The sequence below is a fragment of the Neophocaena asiaeorientalis genome, unplaced genomic scaffold, assembly GCF_003031525.2.
Source record: "Neophocaena asiaeorientalis asiaeorientalis breed wild unplaced genomic scaffold, Neophocaena_asiaeorientalis_V1.1 scaffold171, whole genome shotgun sequence".
NCBI lineage: Eukaryota > Metazoa > Chordata > Mammalia > Artiodactyla > Phocoenidae > Neophocaena > Neophocaena asiaeorientalis.
Window position 1 is genome coordinate 13,634,658 of NW_020174013.1, and position 19,159 is coordinate 13,653,816.

Sequence of the window (19,159 nt, forward strand, 5' to 3'; positions counted from 1 at the left end):
AAGATAATAATTACTTCCATTAGTAAGGAAAATCTTTCAACACAGAAGCAATATGAATGGAACTGACAAACTGTACAGTGGCCCTGCAAGGAAAACAAACAAACAAACACCCTTCATCACCATGAAGATCAAATCATCAATTCTTAAAGGACAAAAGCCAATTAGCTGAGTTGGTAACACTCTGCACAAAATGGCTGTGCTTTAGAAGCTGCCTGGGGAGTTGAGGGGGCTTTTTAAGGTACAGGATTACAATCCACCATAGACCTATTGAAAAAAATTATCTGTTAGGTTCCTTGAAAATGTATGTATTTTTAAAATATGCCCCAGGTGACTGGTGGGGGGAGGAAGATGGAGGAGGGCTGGGCAGCCAACCTAAGAACCCCTGAGTCAGAACAATGGTAATGAGGTCAAGGTTTGTAATGGTGCTTCAGAGACTGTTCAGATGTCCTAACAGGGAAGTCAGCTACTTCACCAGCCTTGCTACAACGGTCATCCTTCTTTATATAGGACATTCTTCTAATTAGGGAATGACAGATTTGAAGTAGTTAAAGAAAAAAGAAACAGCGATTTAACCTAACAGGTCATGACATTACTCCTTACAAATAATGAGAGGGCAAATGCTCAACCAAATTGTTCTCACATCCATTAGTCCAAGATTTGGCTTTCTTTGGACCAATCACCTTCTCTCTTTCCATCGCACTGAATGACTCCTAATTTCATGCAGTCCTCTCCCAAAGAATGCCACTGGTCATAGCAAGTACAGCTGGGTCAGTGCAAATCCAACCACACTGCCAGGGAAGCAATTCAAATTGTACGCCCTATGGACTGCCAGTCAGATAATGCATTCTTTCATTTAAACAAACAATCGCTGGAAAGACAGTTACAACAAGGCATCATGTAATTCTTTTAAGTCAGCATAGCATTAAAAATATCTGTTCACTAAGTTTAGCAGAAGATTTCTGGCATATTTTGCCACCAGCAATCTGCAAAAAACTTATGGTTAGCTTGTGAATGAGGATTTCCCTGTGAATTGAAATCACAGTTGGCCAATTTAGGGATTTCCATCCCTCTGGCAGTACTTTAGTCCAATCTAAATTTGATTGTTTCCCTGAATGGAGTAATTTAATTTTCTCCAAGTGTCTACTGACTTCATAATGCCAAGTCCAGAAATGGAAAACTGGGTCAGTTGACCAGGTAATTCAGGCCAAAAAAATAAAATATTGTTTAGAAACTTCATATAACACATGAGTCATTTTAATTTCCTGAATTACCCATTGTCTCAGTAGTCTAATTTTCTGGTCTGTATCTGGGCCATGTAACAAAAAAATCTTTAAGGTGAAAGAAAATACTATCCTTACTTCATACCTCTGGTAACATCCCTGTACTTTTTTTACTTGGTTGAAAGGAAACACTAATAATTACTGGAGATTACTTCAGCTGCTACAATTCTGAATGAGCTATCATGTGGTCACAGGCACATGGCAATTCACAGGCAGACAAGACAAGCAGAAAAGAGAAAGCTGCACTTAGTGGAATACATATTTTATATAAGTAGATATAACTTGAATGTGTAAAGATGTGTTCTATAAAGTGGTAACTATTATTATCCACGTGTTTATATTTCTTAATGTCCAAAATCTTGGAAACATCCATTCTGGAAAGCTATGGCTTCAACAGTCCCACAAAAGAAGGATCACATTGGTGATTTAAGTAATAATGACTAAGATTGAATGAAAACACTCTCATTCTTTCTAGAGAGAATTTTCTCTCTCTCTCTCTCTCTTCCGCCTCTCTCTCTCTCCCTCTCCATCTCTATTTCTACCAAAAGGACAAATAATAAGATGTTCAATTTAAGGAAAATATGGCCTTAAGCACTGCAGTCTTGTTCTTGCTTTTTAATTCAGAGATTTCCGACCACTGTAATTCTTCAACTCAGGTTCCACAGTTTAGGACAGCTGGCTGCAAATCCAGACTACTTGATAAATCATCTAGTTGAACAAACGATCATTTATCCCCAGGCTGGGAAAAAGTCAAAGGCCCTTCGGGCGTATATAGCTATTTGAGGATCTGAGAAGAATGAACCTATTTCTTTCAATATGAGAAGCACTAGATAAGCTACATGAATATAAAGTACAAGGGGACCCACTTCATTCTTTGAAACTTTTCCTCTGTCACAAATTGCCAAAAGGTACCTCCTGAAAGTCACAGTGAATCCTGCTAGTTAGAAGCCATTAGAAGCCAAACTCCCAGGAACCTCTTCCTGTTACCTATACACAGAGATATATACAAAGATGAATTATTATCCCTTTCTTAAAGAAATATTCCTTTAAGACTGATTGTTAGAGGGATTATAAAGAAAAGGCTTGACCATCAGTGGTCAATGGAGAGGTTTTCAAATCCCTTCCAAATTCTGTGAGATCACCTACATTGGGCAGGGAACAAGGAAGATCAAAAGGGTCGTGTCGGAGTCCTCCTCACACCCAGTTTAAGGAGAAAAATTCTGGTTTTATTGATCTTATTTATTTTTCCTTTATTAGAATATTTACCTTGAAGTAAAAGAAATTTGAAAATCAGTGTATTATATGAGAAAGAAAAAAGAGCATCCAAAGCAAAATCTAAAAAGAAATTTTATAAACTTATTTAACCAATCAGTCAGTCATTAAACAAGTATAATATTATTGAGGACCTACTTGTGCCAGCCCCTGTTCTGGGGCCCTTGAGATATATAAGGCAGGGCAGAGATCTCTGCCCTTTTATATTCTGGTGGAAGAAAGACAGACAATAAACAGTAAACAAAATAAATGAAAACATTTTAAAGCATGTTAAAAGATAATAATTGTTATGGAAAAGAAACTAGATTGGGGTAAGAGAGTTCAGGAAAGGGTCAAATCATAGTATTAAATAGGATGGTCAAAATAAGTCTCTTGAGACTCAGGTGTCATTTGAGCAAAATCTTGAAGGATGTGAGGGCATAGCCAATTATTTAACTATCTTAAGGTAATTATGTTTCTTTTTCCCACAAAGATACCTGTCGAAGAAGAGAAGACCCTAATTAGCTTTTCTTTGAAAATTTGGTCTTCAGGTGACTAAGTGGTTAGTATAAACTTAACTCATATATCACTCTATTACTCATTAATGAGGCAAAACATTAATTCATAAAAATGTTTCCTCTAGATGGTACTTCCAGTCCACGAGAAAATATTTAACTCCCTGCCCCCTTCAGCCCATTAACTTGCATCTAAAGAGCAGCATTTTGCCACTGAACTCCTAGGTTTGTTCAAAGGGGAGGCAAGTCCATTTCAGCTTCATCACTGTATGCAAGAGAAATGTGAAAATGTAAAGAGTTACAGAAATATCTAAATACATTTGATTGAGTAGACTCAACCTTTCATGCTTTATTGTATTTACAATATTCTTTGTAGTATGGGCCATCAGAATACTGATGTCCAGTTAGTTATAACTTAAAACAATCACAGAATCATAAGTTATCGGGTATTCATAGGATGGGCAGAAGATGTTAAGACATTAATACCTTTTTAAAACCCTGGGCAGATTACAGACCATTAGTTTTCAAATTTATTTAATCTAAAAGTTCACAGGGTGTCTTATTTTATCATCACCATTGATAAAAACCATCTTTTACTTTTGTGATTTGTCATGTAACAATATACTTGAGAATGAAGTGTTTTTACTGGCTAATAATACAGATCCTATTATCTAGATATGTGAGGCTAAATTATTTGCCCAAGGTCAGTAAAGAGCAATTATAGGATTTGAACCCAGGTCTTATGACTTCATGACGCTCACCTACCACCCTATACTGTTCCCCTGTTATAAGGTAGAGTTTTACCCCTAAAATGAAACCTTCAAAATGAGAAACAACAGCATCTTATATAATACTCTATGATTGGCTTCCTTCACATTACTTCTAACTTTATTTTTAAGAATAAGAAGATAAAACCCTGTTTCATGAGTATTAGTGTGTAAGTGGAGCAAGTCTTTAAGGTCTCCTTAGGAATGGTTGGTTACTCTATATCAGTTATTTTAGTTCAAAATCTCCAGTGTTTTGCCTATCATAATAAGCAATATCTCCTCTTATATCTTACAAATAAAAGAGTGTCAGCAATTTTTTAAAGATTATGTATAAAGTTCTTCCCTGCTCCAAAATTCTATGATTCTAGTTAAAGATTCAAATCTCGTTAGTATATACAAGCTAAGCATTCTGGGTAATTATAGTGTTCTTTAAAACCACTGGCCAACACAATTTAAGAAATACCTTCTTACCAGCCTAAATGTTTTGATTTTTTTTAATGCAGATTAACAAAAATACATTTCAAAATGGGTAAGATAAAATCATGATTTTGGAAAAGGAATTCTCATTTTACTATCCAATATGATATAAATGTTTTGCTATTTATGATCTATTTTAGTAAAGCATCTAAATTTATATTTTTACTACATCATTCTTTAAACTGTTAAGACTGTGAAGAGTCCTTTCTATGCTCTTCTCTGAGGATTAATTCATCCACTACAAGCCTAACAAAATCCTTATTTAGTTTACCAGTTACTCAATGTCATAATTGTTTACAGAATGTAAATGGGAAACTTCTCATCACAGAGCCAATAGTGCAGAGATAAAAAGGAGCTGGGACTTTTCTTAGTAATAAATATAATGACAAAATTGATTAAATTGAAGCAAGAGATAATACAGAAATATTTACTCTTCAGGTAGCTTTTCTTGATTGTACTCAGAAATGACAGACATGTAGGCTAAAGAAGAACTGCAAAATAAATACCGAATTCTAAATAGTCGCATAGCCTTCTGAGTATATCGTACTGATGAAGCAGACATTTAATATCTCATTTCATGAAGTGAAATTCTGGTCTTTCCATGTTCGGTAGCTGTGAATGAGGGGCTTCCAGTACTGCAACAGTAGAAATCGTAATAGATAAACCAAAATAAATTATGTCTTGGTTGCAAATACACCACACATAGGCATTCCAATACAGTAAGATTCTGTCAACATTCACGAATGCTTCTGAACAATGCAGAATAGTTAATATTTTCAAGCTAAATGAGGAGATATGATTTAAGAAGCCATACAAAAGAAGAGAAATGTGACTATTTTCAAAATTAAACTAGTTCTACAACAGAAACCACAGCAAAATGTATTTCAGAGTTATAAAACAAATACACGTCATGACATTGGTGACTGCAAACTGCACTTCACAGACAAATCAGCTACACAGCAACATGAGAGATGAAAGATGGTAACAAAAATCATGGAAACAGAAGAAAATGTATAAGAATACTAAATGTGTTATTCTTCTCTAAGTATTAATAATATCAAATCTACTTCAAGAGTAAATAGAATATTAATTGTGGTTTGACATTACAGATAAATTTTTAAAATACATCTTTGATAGTGCTTATCAATTAGTTGAGTGGAATCAATTATACCTAGGTATTAACACAATTGGTTACGAGAAAAATCTGTATTTTCTTTGTAATTATTCTAAGATCTTCATTTTCACTAATACAATAAAGTTTAGGCACTTTTAAAATGTGTAATTACATGCTTGACAGTTGTAATAACTTGGCCTTCTAGTAACATGAGAAACCTGGATAATCAAACAATAAACATTTGAAAGAGTCAAATGGACACTTATTTTGCAAATATGTTGTACGATTCATAAATGCAAGGAATAGCAAGTATGCTCATATCAGAAGATAAGACAAATTTTGGCTTTATTGAAAGCTTACAATCCTAACCCAATTTAAACACAGTTCTTATGATACATCACAGTTGATACAGTTTAAAAAAAAAAAAAAAAACTCATGAAACCACATTAGTTAGCTTATCATCTTATATGAATTTCAGGAAAACTCCCGTACTTGTTATCAAGTTAGAAAATAAAATTTGATTATTTGCCACTGTGACAGTGAATCACATTAAAATTTCTGAAAACCCTCCAACACAAAAATACACTGACTTTATTTCCTTACAGGACCATTGCTGTGCATAGGCTAAGACATATTAAAGTGCTACTGGAATGATGTCTTACTAGAAAGAAATACTGCAGCTTTGGACAAGGATATGAATGATAGGAAACAAAAGAAGTTCAGAGATAGAGACAGAGAGGATTCAATATAATCTGTTGCTATAATTTTTTTAGATATTTGAATAAGTTTCCTTTTCCACCCTCTACTATGTCCACTACAAACCCTCCATGTCCTCCTCTACATCTACCTTTTCCAATATGCTCCCAACACACACATACTTAAGTCATGAGAATTGCAAATTCAAGATACAGTAAGAAAAATATTCTGGAAATACAATGGTCAAAAAAAGAAAGTCACATGGAGCTTACATTCTACTAGGAAAAAGTTGACATTTAACATATAAATCACTCACATAAATATATACAATTATAATGATTATTATGATGGAAAATACAGGCTTTCAATCAACATTTAACTGACAATTATTAACCTGTGCTCCCAAGCTATTAACCAGCCACGATGGCTGGATTTGCAGTTATTTGATGTAACTTTCTTTAACGTTTTCTTATTTAAATGGTCATTCATTTCTTTCAAACATTAGAGTAAAATATAAGTAAATAATTGTTGGAATGAAGTGACCAGTTAAACATACATAGAAAAAAACAAAAACCTAAATTCCCCAGGCAAATAGATAAATCTAAATTCTAAATAGAGTGGAGAATAAAGTTAGTATTATCAATAGTCCTAACAACACCCATGACAAATTTCAAACCTAAAAAGAAAGTAAACACAATGTCACAAAGACCACTTGAATCTACCTAGCCACAGCCAACAGAAGGTTGGCCCTGAATACTATCTCTCTTCAGCTATTCCAAAGAAAGCAAAGTTTATTCCTACCTGTGACCAATTAAAGGTGACATATCCTTGTTTAGAAAACATGAAAACAAATCCAAATAATCAACTCTAAAATTTGAAACAGGATGACCAAATGAAAATATGAGGCATGATGGTCTACAGAGTGAGAAAGTTTCCATTTCATTCATTATGATTCTGCCAGCACATAGCAATGAGCCTTAACATGTCTCCAGCAGACTTATCTGTTTTTGTCATGTTATATGGTAAGGAATTCTGCAGGTTTCAAACCCTGAACAGTTAATTATGGAGTATGGAAGGATCCACACCAACTCTGTAAGGATACATCATAAAGTGATACCGGTGCTTACCTCTAGAGAGAAGCCTGGGGAGGAGGATGAAGAAGGTTATCAGAATAAATGTTCTTTTTTTGTAAATGTACTTTTAAAATGAAATACATTTGTCTATCATTGGACATTTAAAAATTCAGAAAATACTTAAGAATCCATACAGGATAAATCAAAATGATAGCAATAATGTTCTTGAACCTAGTTTTGCTTCTGGATTCAACAAAGGAAGACTTTAATCCACAGATGATCATTGCAGAGCACCTGAATTCACTAAAGAGAAAAGTGGTATCAAGAAAAATGCTCCAGGATTATAATTTGATGGGAAGACTTGAGAAGCATGAATTTACAATGCATATCAGTTATTTTAGAGTAGGTAGGTTTAACACATATTTTATGCACAACTAGGATTTAACCTGATACAAGAATCCACACTGTCAAGTTTCTATACATTTTTGACTCCTCCAACAGGTGGCACAAGGCAAGGATATCTTCCTAAGGGAGATCCTGATTCATGTTATCTTTATCTTTTCTGACTGCCTATCACCGATCATACTTTTTAACCACTCTCCTAGCACTTCCATTTCTGTCATTTAAACTAACTTACTCACATGTTTTCATTCCCTATTTTATTGACACTCATTGAATATGGATGCCACATCATAGTCAAGATTGTATTTTTTGCTCTAGAATGCAGATTTGTTGAACTAATTTGCAATTAATGAAGACTTATAAATCATGTTTCTCATTTCTATACACATAATTAACCAGCATGTAAAGGTGATCACTTTGATTTGCAAAATACCCAAGTCCATCTTAAAGTCTTCTTTCCCCATTTAACACCAAGAAGCATCCTGGTCCTATTAACAGAAGAATGTAAAGGAAATACCAAATTCTTGTCCTGTGTACTTTTGTGCTGATTGAGGAATAAAATTTGATGAAAACTGGTAAATATATGTTTGACACACATGCCAACAGAAAACATTTAAGACTGACATAGTAAAACTGAGTAAAGTTAAGTGACACTTAACATTAATTACACTGAAATGAATATCAGCTAAGTTTAAACATGAATTATTCCATATGTAGACTTAAGTGGTTATATAATTAGCATATTATTTTATGAGTTACTTTTTTCACAACATAATGGGTATATATGTGTGCGTATATTTAGAAAGTTTGTGTATACACATGCATTCATACAAATACAAACATGCACATATACAAACACATAGACATTTACTTCACTCAGCCAGTAAAATAAAATATAAATACAGATTCCCTCTATGCCATCCTGAGTCCTACACTAAGGAACATGGTGGAAAATGCCCACTTAAGAAAGGAAAGTAATGGTAATTTGGCCTCAAAAAAAAAAAAAAAAGTCTAGAAAGTATCCCAAATGGTACACAAAATCTCTAAAAGAATTGATAACATACTGTCATTGCATAGTTGTTAAAGGCTTAAAATATGATTAAATTATATTATTGCAAATGGTTGACCAAAACACAAACTGCAATAGCATATGTTCTCTTTTTATTGGCTCAAAGTATCCAAACATTTGTTTCTAAAGCTCTATGTTACACATTTAAAACTTTGATATCATTTCTTACTTATTGCTCTGCTCATGTTCGGTGCTTTTTCAAACAGAAAAGTTTCCCTGCTAGATGACACTAATGTAAAGGTGCAGAACTGTGAGCTTTGGTCTCAATTCACCAGATTAAGATTCAGAGCAAAAGAAAGATTCAGAGAATTCAAGGAAACGCATGCCTGTCTTTAAAATAACAACAACAACAAAAACCAAACAAACAAAATAAAACAAAACTAGAGACCAAGGGCACATTCACCAATACATAGTTAAAAATGGTTACTTTAAAGGCTATGACACGTATTTACCACAGTTGCACATCATCTACTTTCTTTTAATGAAAACACTAAACACAACGTGGATGGTCCTAAATGGCAAACTAAACATGCTTTTAAATTTGGCACCAATACTGTCAAAGAGTACACATGCCTGACTTACCAAGTGATGCAGAAGTGTAAACCTGAGTTGATAATGTTCTTAAAACAAAGTTAGTATGCACGAAAGAGAGAGCAGGCTCGTCTTGCTCCTTTGTCTCTTTCAGGACGCTGCCTTTGCAGGTTATCATGGAGTCAACGTGTATATATGACATCTAGCAGACCACAAGCTGATGAGCCCAGAGCAGCACCATTTCAATGCTGCACATGCTTAGACTTACATCCCTAGGCAGAATGGCTGGGGCAGGTGCGCTCCAGAGTTAAGTGTTTGAGGATGATATATTTCTGGTGGCTACACTCATTTAACTACCATCAAATGATACTGCAAAAACTGACACTGAAACCTGTCACTAATTTCTAAATATGCTAATTATACTAGCAGCTGACACGAAAAAAAAGTCACCCTAAAGAGCAAGAAAAAAACAAAGGGAAACATTTTGATGGATTTTTCTTATCTTAAATTCATAAAATATTCATTACCACACATACCTACCTCCCAGTGCCCATTGTTAATGCCAAAAGGTCTAAATACATTTGAAAAATGTATTTTGCAAATGTTATTCACACTGATATTCATATAGATGATATTAATAAGAAATAAAATAATGTTATTCATATAGACGCACTGTTATTCATATAGATGATATTAAGAAGAAATAAAATAATGTAATACCTTTACTTTTACCTATGGATTTGATGAAATGGTCCCATGAAGAAAGGATTTCCATACAAAAAGAATAAAGAGGAGAGAAACAACAATAAGAATTGTGAATATATGTATATGCACTACTCTTTGAAAATTAAATATACAAGAAGGTATAAATAGGATTTGAAAACAAATGGAGATACAATCAGTACATGTTGAGAAATCTGCCTTTTTTAAGGCAATACATGCAAAGAAATTAGAAAGCCCATGCTCACTTTAAAAGACTACACAAAAGGAGATACACAATGCTTATAGGTAGAAAAAGTATTGATTTTGTAGAACACTATACTCAGCATTCGAGAAGCCAGAAGCCAAAGATGTCTGCATGTTCCCAAACTGACATGCATGGGTGAAAAATGGACTCTTTCTGGTGGCAGTACATTAAACCAAATATCTTTTTTCATGTTAATTTATGATGGTTCTCGGTTTTTCTTTATTATAACTACCCTTAACTGCATATGCTGATAAATGTATGAAAACTTTCAATTACAAGTTCTTATGTCTTATTTAGTTGCAGATATTATAGTGCAAAGAATAAAGGAAAATAAAATCAAAGGAGCAAACCAATATCAAACCAACAAAGGGGAGAAAAACACATGAAAAAATGTGAACAAAAATTATGTATTTAATTTGCAGCCAGATAATTTGCAAGCATTTGCCCATCCTTTGCAGTGATGGTTTGAAAGCAGCTACAGAACAAGAAAACACTGAAAGCAGAGTGGAAAAGGAACAGAGCCCATACCTTGGTCGCCCATCATCAGGTGCGCCAGACCTTGAAGGGAAACAAGAGCACAGTCAGCAATAAACAAGGGAGCATGGGAAGGCAGGGTTGTCACAGTGACAAAAATGTTCAGTGACAGACATCTTGTTTCCTATGAGACATGTCTGTATCACAGAGGCAAATCAAAAAGCATTCTTTCAACTCCTGGTTGGAATGCTTTGGGGCAAAGAGTTATAGAACTGCAATTTAAACACTTGCATATGCTGCACCGTGTATTTCTTCTATGTATCAGTTGGAATATTCAAGAGCATAAGAGCATGACTTAAAATCCAACCAATCCCTTAAATATTGCACTTGCCCTTCGTGCCCTTTGATGAGACTGTTTTGAACACTGCCCCCACAGGGACTGCCATTCTTTGGTGATGAAATTATATTTTAAAAAACCCAAAAGAATACCTGAAACATGGGCTGGGTCTGATCTTTTTCCCCTCATCAAAAAATGAGAAGTTTCATAATTAAATGAAAAAAAAAAAAGCCACATCCTTAGTCACACTGAAATGATAATGCAGAAATGTCTCCTTGTCTGACACATGTAGCAATCGAATAAGCTTGTTCAAATACAAAAAAGATCATCAGACATGCAGGTGTAAAGTTTGAATTTACTATAGAATAATGTTTTTAAGAAACAATGGATCACCTTTAAATAGGGTTAAGTAATTTCCCATGGAGAAAAAAATTATTCAGCATTTTACTTAAGCATTACTTAAATGCTAAACTATGAGTTAACATGAGTATATTTAAGATATAATTTCATCAAGGAAGTTTTCTGAAGCAATATTGAATTCCCTTTATTTAAATTATTTTTTAACTCTTGCTTGACAATTTCAGATTAAGATCACCCCTTTTCTAAAGAATACTAGCAATGTTCTTTTAAAAAAAATTTCACTGTCCAAGAAGATACGACTTACTTTTTAGCATTAATTCCTAGTTCTTTATTCTAAATTCAGAAATTAAGTTACTCTTCAATCCCTGTATATTTCAAGAATATGGGATAATGTCAAAGAAATATAGCATACATACAAATTTAATAAAATGTGTATTTCATTTCCCACTGTTAGTTCAAATATATTTGAGACTTTGAGCTACATAACATTGTGTATTACTTGCATCAGTATTGAAATAATCTGTATCATTTCCTTAAAAGGGGTATTTAAACATTCCTGTGGGGCAGATACAATTGAAATCATCATATAATCACAATATAAACATTATTTAACATAGTATTTTAAAGTTCCTGAAATCTAGCTTCTTTTGTATTTTCTAAGTGATTTTAACCGCCCCCCCCAAAAAATCATACAATCAGTTTAAAAGGTTTATGACCTGTTGGTGACTCATGATATCTTCTATGCTTAAGAATAGTGGCTTATCTGTCCAGGTTATATAATTTTTCATTTAATTTCACTTTAAATATTACTATACATATTTCCTAATAAAAGTTTATAACTTTTTTGTAAACTATTGATAAATCAGGGAAATATCTCTGTACAAGATATAATTTTTAGATTCCTCAATGGTTTTTAATACCACCTTAGTGAGAATGGAAATTTTTAAATCTCAAAAGCATTAACATTGTTCATGCTATACTTTCTACCTCTAAAGGAGCTAGACTATACTGCCAAAGTGGAGTTATAAATAGGAATGTTAAAAATTATGACTGAATAAACTTTATTACAATAGTTTATGAGCCTATACTCTGAAAATCTTGTCAAAATTTTTCATGGGATGAGTGTGTGTAAGGACAGGGGCATTCATGCTTATTAAGGTAATTTTAAAGCTCCTTGGAATGCAACTGGATTTAAAGAGAAAAGAGCAGAAACATGGAACATTTTACAGGATGGTTAAGGAAATGCAAAAGAAGTCAAAAAGATACTTAAAATAAACCTTTTGATCTCAAATAACATGCACAATTATAAATGAGACTGATTTTGAAAGATGTCAGTCAGATCTGCAGGGTAATATCTTTTCCAAGTACACACTCACATGTTATTTAAATTATAGTATAGAAAAAAAAAGCCATATACAGATGCAACACTTGGAAAAATAGTCACTGATGATTTCTTTTAAAGTTTTAATCTATTTTACTTAAATAATGAAACAGAAATGTTTAGCAACTAAGCAATTGAAAGAATTCATGAAAGAATCACAAATAATATGCTGAAACCTGTTACTGATCAACTTTGTATTATCATGTATTGCTCTTTGAGACATCAAATCTTAGTAACTTTAATGGTTATTTATCTGTAACATTAGATGGGGACTCTTTTTCTAGGGAATCCATCATTGTGCAGAAATGAACATTATAAATGGCTATATTTCAAAACATTGTAACAAAATAAAATATGCTAAACACTTTCTTCTGATATAGATACTAGTAAGTTGTTTATGCAAGAACTGTTAATGCTGTGATTATGTAAGTTGATAGGATATCAACTTCCCTTTCACAATTCTTTGTTCTTCGTAGTTCTTTTTGTATTTTTATCCTTTACATATTTCTTTGGCAGCACATGGACTAAGTTCTTTAAACGTAAGAATGTTAAAATATGAAACTAACAAAACATGGAAAATCAACTACATTTTGATAAAAATCTTAAAAAATGTTTTAAAAGAATGTTGAAATATGTTTTAGTTTGTTGGATTCTACAGGAAAAATGTGTAACTTTCTCAAAATTCCTTGATAGAGATAACTTTAGAAAACCTTAAACAAATACCATAATTTTATTTAACAGACACAGAATATTACAAATATACTTACCAGTAATCACGCTGGAGTGCTGTATGCTTTCACTTCCACTGGCCAATGGCTTATTTTTAATCTAAACTTATACGTCTTAATTATAGTCAGTCCTTTATTTTGTGTTCTTTTTTATAAATCAAATCATCTGAAACTAGACCAATGGGCTAGAGATGATGTAATGCTCAACATTTCCCAAAGAAATCATTTTGACCAAGAAAAAAAATGGAGAAAGAATCATGCACTGTGTTCAGAAACTGCAAAGAAATACTTTCTCATTTAAAATAAAAGCAGCAGGATTGTGTCATTTTTCCATGCAGAACACTGAAATAAGTATTCTAAGGTTCATATGGTATGCTGAAGTCCATCAAAGGCTGGAGTTAAGGTTGAAGGAGTTTCATATACTTGGGGCTGATGGAGTTGAGAGTGTGTGTGTTCTATATGAAAAATGATACACAATCCAGAAATCAGCAAATACTCAGAAAGAAGTTCAACTTACCTTCTATATTCGAGATGTACTCTATTAATACTAAGAAATAAAAGGCAAATGAGCGTTGGAAAATAAAGTACAAAGCACCCACCTTCCACATTGTTGTCTTCTGAAAGCACATGACAAGGAGGGAGAGAAAAGGAAAAACATTCATTAAGCAGCATGCAGACTGGACCTTGCCTTTGCATGTCTTTTTCATGCAAGGCACCAAACACATCATGCAAGTGCTCCATCGTTCCCATTCAAAGGGGAAAACACAATCACGGGAAAGCAGGTTCCCTCCCATTGGCAGCATTTAAAGAATATGAGACGGAATTATAGTAATACTGCTGTGTACTGAGCAAGGAGTGTTCAAAAGTCTTTCACTGCCCTGTGTAAAGCAAACATAACTCTTACATGTTGCTGGCATGGTTGCCCTAGGCAATTATTTTTACAGCTTTTCTTAAAATAACAATTCTAAAAGATTCTATTTCTAAATTCTGACTTGGACTTACTTGGACGAAAGAAAGTTCATTGCAAATAGCCATGACATTTCACTTAAAGGTATTCCTGTTCTACCAACTATGTAATCGACTTACTATAATGGCCTTTAAATATTTCTAATACTTCAATTTCTTTCCTTAAAAAAAACACAACGTAAATTTATGCACCTAAAATCTATCATTTATTTAGTTTGTTTATAGTGTGTTCATATTTTATCACAGATGACGATGGTTTATTATAATTTTTTAAATGCTAACTTTCAAAAATGTTAAGGAGAAAGAGTAATGAGTACAAGAGCAGTCCATTTGGCAGCTGTCCTTTAGGCAAAGTATATCATGATTTATTCACTTTGTGCTTCTGTTTAGGGTGAGAATATGTATGTAGTTAAGATAATGATAATATTGGGTGAACTTTCCCTTATATTTCCATATATCTACACAATATTTACATATTTTTTATATATTTATTTAAGTATATTCCCATATATATATATATATATATATATATATACAAACACACACATATATACAATCAGATTTTGTATGTCTTTCCTACACATAATTAATGTAAGGGTATGGCTTTCCTACACATAATCAATGTAAGGGTATGGAATTTAAAATATTATTAGTATATATTAGGCAATTCAAGTACTATTTGAGACACCGGGCTTGGCATCAGGTAAGAAATGGAAGGAAAAACTGTTTTAAGGCACTAGGGAGAGAGCAAGGTTTCAATACTTATCAAAATGTTTTCAACAGTAAAGTATATCCATGTTGACATTTCCTGTCTCATTCTTGTATTTCATTTAATTAGCTGTATTTTTTTAGCTGTATTTTTTAAACTGCCCATTTGATGAAAAGTGTTTATAAAAAACAAAACAACAGCAAATGTAGTAACTTGAAAGAAAAACAACTGTAAATGCACCATTTCATAAGGTTCAACAAATAGCTTTTTTAATGGTTAAAGTTACTAATGAATTAAAAAATCATCAATTTTGTTTAAAATATATTAAGTGGAAACTGAAATATCAACACAGGTACACCTATTGATATGATCTTACATAACAGAAAATTGTTAGTGAATAAATGTGGACAACAACATCTATACAAAATACTTGGTTTGCTAGAGCTCATTTTAAAAGAAATAAAAAATGACTGAAATATTTGGTATGTGATATTCATTTCCTGTTTGATTTAGGCTTCCAATCTACCAAATAAGGAATTAGAATTTGTTACTTTTCAATGGCAACTTGGACATGACATGGACACAAATAGTAAAGTTTCATTTTATTGTTTTATATTGGAAATCATACAAAGATATAGATTTTAATGTTACATACTTTGGTTTTTACAATGACATCCTTTGAAATTCTATTTCCCACCTAAGATGCTCATTTTTCAATAAGTTTATTAAATATGCAAAACAACAAAATCAGGGAATTTAGAGGACAGTCCTTTGGCAAATATGGTCATGAGCAGTACAGTCCCAGAAAGGGGTTTTGGGAAAGTGCTGCATGAAAATCTAATAGGGAAAAGAAAATGAAAAACAAGTCAACAAAATAAAACAGGACAAGTCTTGACACAAATTTTATAAATGTGCTTAGTAGGATATTAGGAAAGGAAGGTGCACTAATAAAATCAAGGTCATTGACTTGGTTCCTTGAAAATGAGTTCTTTTCACTCTTAACTAAGGCACGGAGCCACAGGCAATACCACTGATCCCGCCCAGTCATCCAGCATTTCTCTGAGTTATTCATACAGAGAACCAGCTTAACTAAAGGAACTCCTTTTATGCAAATCCAAGTCATGCCCAAAGTGTAATCAAATCCTGACTTGACCATGTTCAGAAAAATAGTCTTCTCCGAAGACTTAGATTTTTTTAAAGAAGCACTAGAGTGAAAGAAAGGGTAATATATTAACTCCTATTTTAAAAATTTAAAAAAAAAGAAGAAGAAGAAAACTGGCTTAGAACAGACTTTCCTTGAGTTTCTATATATTTTCAGATTCAATCATAGGATAAAAAAAACTTCTCTTTTTTTGTTTCATTCTATTCTACCCCTTTGGTAAGCATTTGTTGGCTTTAGTTGACTTAAAACCTGTTAACCTAGAGATGACCTCTATGTTATTTCAGAATTTGGAAGTAGCTATAAATGGCAGAAGCTCTAGCATTTACAATCATTCTCTATGTATTTTTCTTTTTTTCTTTCCTTTCTACTTGGTTTTTGGACTAAACAAAGAATATCAAGTTTAAAAAGAATAGTTTTTCTCATCACACCAACTTTTGTTTTCTCTTTGCGATCAAATACTATTTTGGTTTTGAGCAGCAACAGAGAGAGGTGCTGAAATTGGTATGCCCCAGTGTAAAGGTAAAGCAGTATATTTTGCCTTAGTGCAAGGTAGAAAGCAGTCCATCCAGCCTTACCTGCATACATTGTCAAGTTAGGGAAAAGCTCTTGGTTTGCAGAAAACCCTGGCTTCTTAATTCTGCTGACCTAATCCTGCTGTGTACATGAAGTGAGCCTCTTAGTAATCAACTTTACTATGATCACCATGCCACCTATAAAGATCACACTCTTTTTCTTTTGATTGTGAAAATAATAAATATAAAACCATGAAAAAGATAACTTAAATCTTATTTTTCTTTCAGATAAGACATACTTCCCTCACAGAGACAGAAATCAAACACTAGAATATCAGTCATGTTATTTGTGTGCTGACACTGAGGGAAGCTGCAGACTATTAAATTGTACGTTTTAAAATTACTTCAAAAGAGCATCTTCACAAATGTTTTTCCTTTGGCCCCCAGCTTATAAGAATGCAAGGACGGTAACTTTATTATGACAGTGTTCTTTGCACATAATCTTAATGACATACTACTTGGAAAAGAGAAATGAATAAGGAAAAATTGTTCTTGTTTCGATGTAAAGAAAATCAGAAATTTAATCATGACAAGTGAATAAATTAAAGTTTGGAATAAAATGTCACAATTAACTCCTTTTTGTATAATCAGTGTTTAAGCTTAGCAATATGAAAGACTTCATCTAAATGCACATGCAGTAGTCAACTTACACGCTACATTCTACATTAAAAACTGGCCAGAAGAAGTCTCCTGCCCTCACTTGGGCTTTCTTTCTCCGTTTCAGCTTTCTTCCTTCTCTGCTAGTTGCCTGTGACCGGCTCCCTTCATTTTCTTTCACTCCCTCGCTCCTCCATCAAAACTGCCACTATCTCAGGCAGCTTCCCACACAGATCTATGCCCTCCACAGTGGGCTACATAGAAAAACTGGTGGCGGGTGCTAGCCAGCAGAAGGAGGAATTCAGAATACAATTTTATTTCCTTTCTTAACATACCTCGAGCTTGCTAGTGTCTATCCTCGTCTTTCTAGCCCCTCACATTACTTTTGAAGATTTCACCCCTTATTTGGAGGACCAAATGCCAGTATAGCAGGGTCTGGTTCCCATGGTGGCACAGGATGGAGTTTTGTTTTATTTTTCTTTTGGTGTTAACAGTGAAAGCCTTTAGAAAACCTCAATAATCTGGGAATGCTTCAAGGACTGAGAAATGGAGAAAATCATTGGTTCTTTGGATCTGGGTAGCAGTCTGCTGGAGGAAGACAAAAGCCAGCCAGAACCAACAGGAGGTGCAAACAGAAAATGAAGCAGAAAGGTCCATTATGGAGGCTTAAGGAAGGAAAGAAACAGCCTGGGCAGGAATCCGGCTAGTTGCAAAAATGCTTTTAACAGGTGGGCTCGGCAACTTATTTCAAATTCACCTAAATGACACTCCCACTCAGCCTGCTGGAAACTGGATCCTAGGGCATGAGGGAAGCCAACTAGAGAAGCTAAATTTTTTCTCTCTTTTCACTGTTCAGGAGTGATAAGGGTATCTCTAACCAACTTGAAGCAGCAGAGATGTTCCTGGCATCACACTTAGAACTATAAAACCATTCTCCCTAGGAACATTTGGGCAATGTCTGACTATACTTTTGGTACAATACAATGTGTCAAGTATATCATGGAATTAATGAGTCCTTTGTGAAGTGGTGTCAGTTTACTTTGCCTTACAGTGTTGTTTCCATGGGAAATGTGATATGTGTTTCAACCTATTTATTCAAATAACTTTTGAGATTATACTTTCATAAGCTGGAGACTCCCTACATTTCTGCTTCACAAAGTACCTACCAATTTTGTTACAAAGAACTTGTGGTATTCGATTCAAAATGTTCCATCTTGTTAATGGAGGAAGAAAGGGAAATAAGGAGGAAAGAAGGAAGTCTAATTATATGGCAGATTCTTCTGGTATTTTAAGCTGTTCAATTGTCCTAATAGAATTTAACAGTTATTAGTCAACATATTAAAGTATATATTAAATAGCACGCATAAACTATATTGCATACAATTTCACATTTTCTTTTCATGAGGGACTATTACAAGGATTTTATTTTGCTTTTATAGCTTCAATTCTTCCCTACATCTAAACTTTGAGAGTTAACATTTATATATTCATATCAATAGCTGGACTTAGGGAAAGACCACTGCATTTAACAGTGACCATAAACAGGGCATAGTCTACACCGTGTGTGCTCATTTTTATTGTTTTATTGCTTACTGAGAAATGGACATTTCCTAGTACAGAACTTACAGATAACAGTGAACAGGGTGTTACCATGTACCTTCCCACCCAAGCTGAATCATTGCTACACAAACTCTCCAAAGAAAGCTGGTTTTGGTGAGTAGTGCTTCCTTA

At 33.6% G+C, this 19,159-nt stretch overlaps 1 protein-coding gene across 17 annotated transcripts in view; it reads right to left on the minus strand.

Moving 5' to 3' along the window:
* NRXN1 (neurexin 1) overlaps positions 1 to 19,159 on the minus strand; it is a 1,113,124-nt gene that overhangs the window by 1,005,157 nt on the left and 88,808 nt on the right. For 8 of the 17 annotated variants that reach the window (XM_024753585.1, XM_024753582.1, XM_024753576.1 and 5 more), the window contains exons 2-4: positions 14,022 to 14,039; positions 10,671 to 10,700; positions 9,896 to 9,907 (exon numbers count right to left, since the gene is read on the minus strand). The exons of 4 other annotated variants lie outside the window; for them this stretch is intronic. In XM_024753585.1, the coding sequence (XP_024609353.1) occupies positions 9,896 to 9,907; positions 10,671 to 10,700; positions 14,022 to 14,039 (60 nt within the window). The remainder of the gene's footprint in view (positions 1 to 9,895; positions 9,908 to 10,670; positions 10,701 to 14,021; positions 14,040 to 19,159) is intronic. 5 more of the 17 variants (XM_024753571.1, XM_024753574.1, XM_024753570.1 and 2 more) reach the window with 3 other exon arrangements.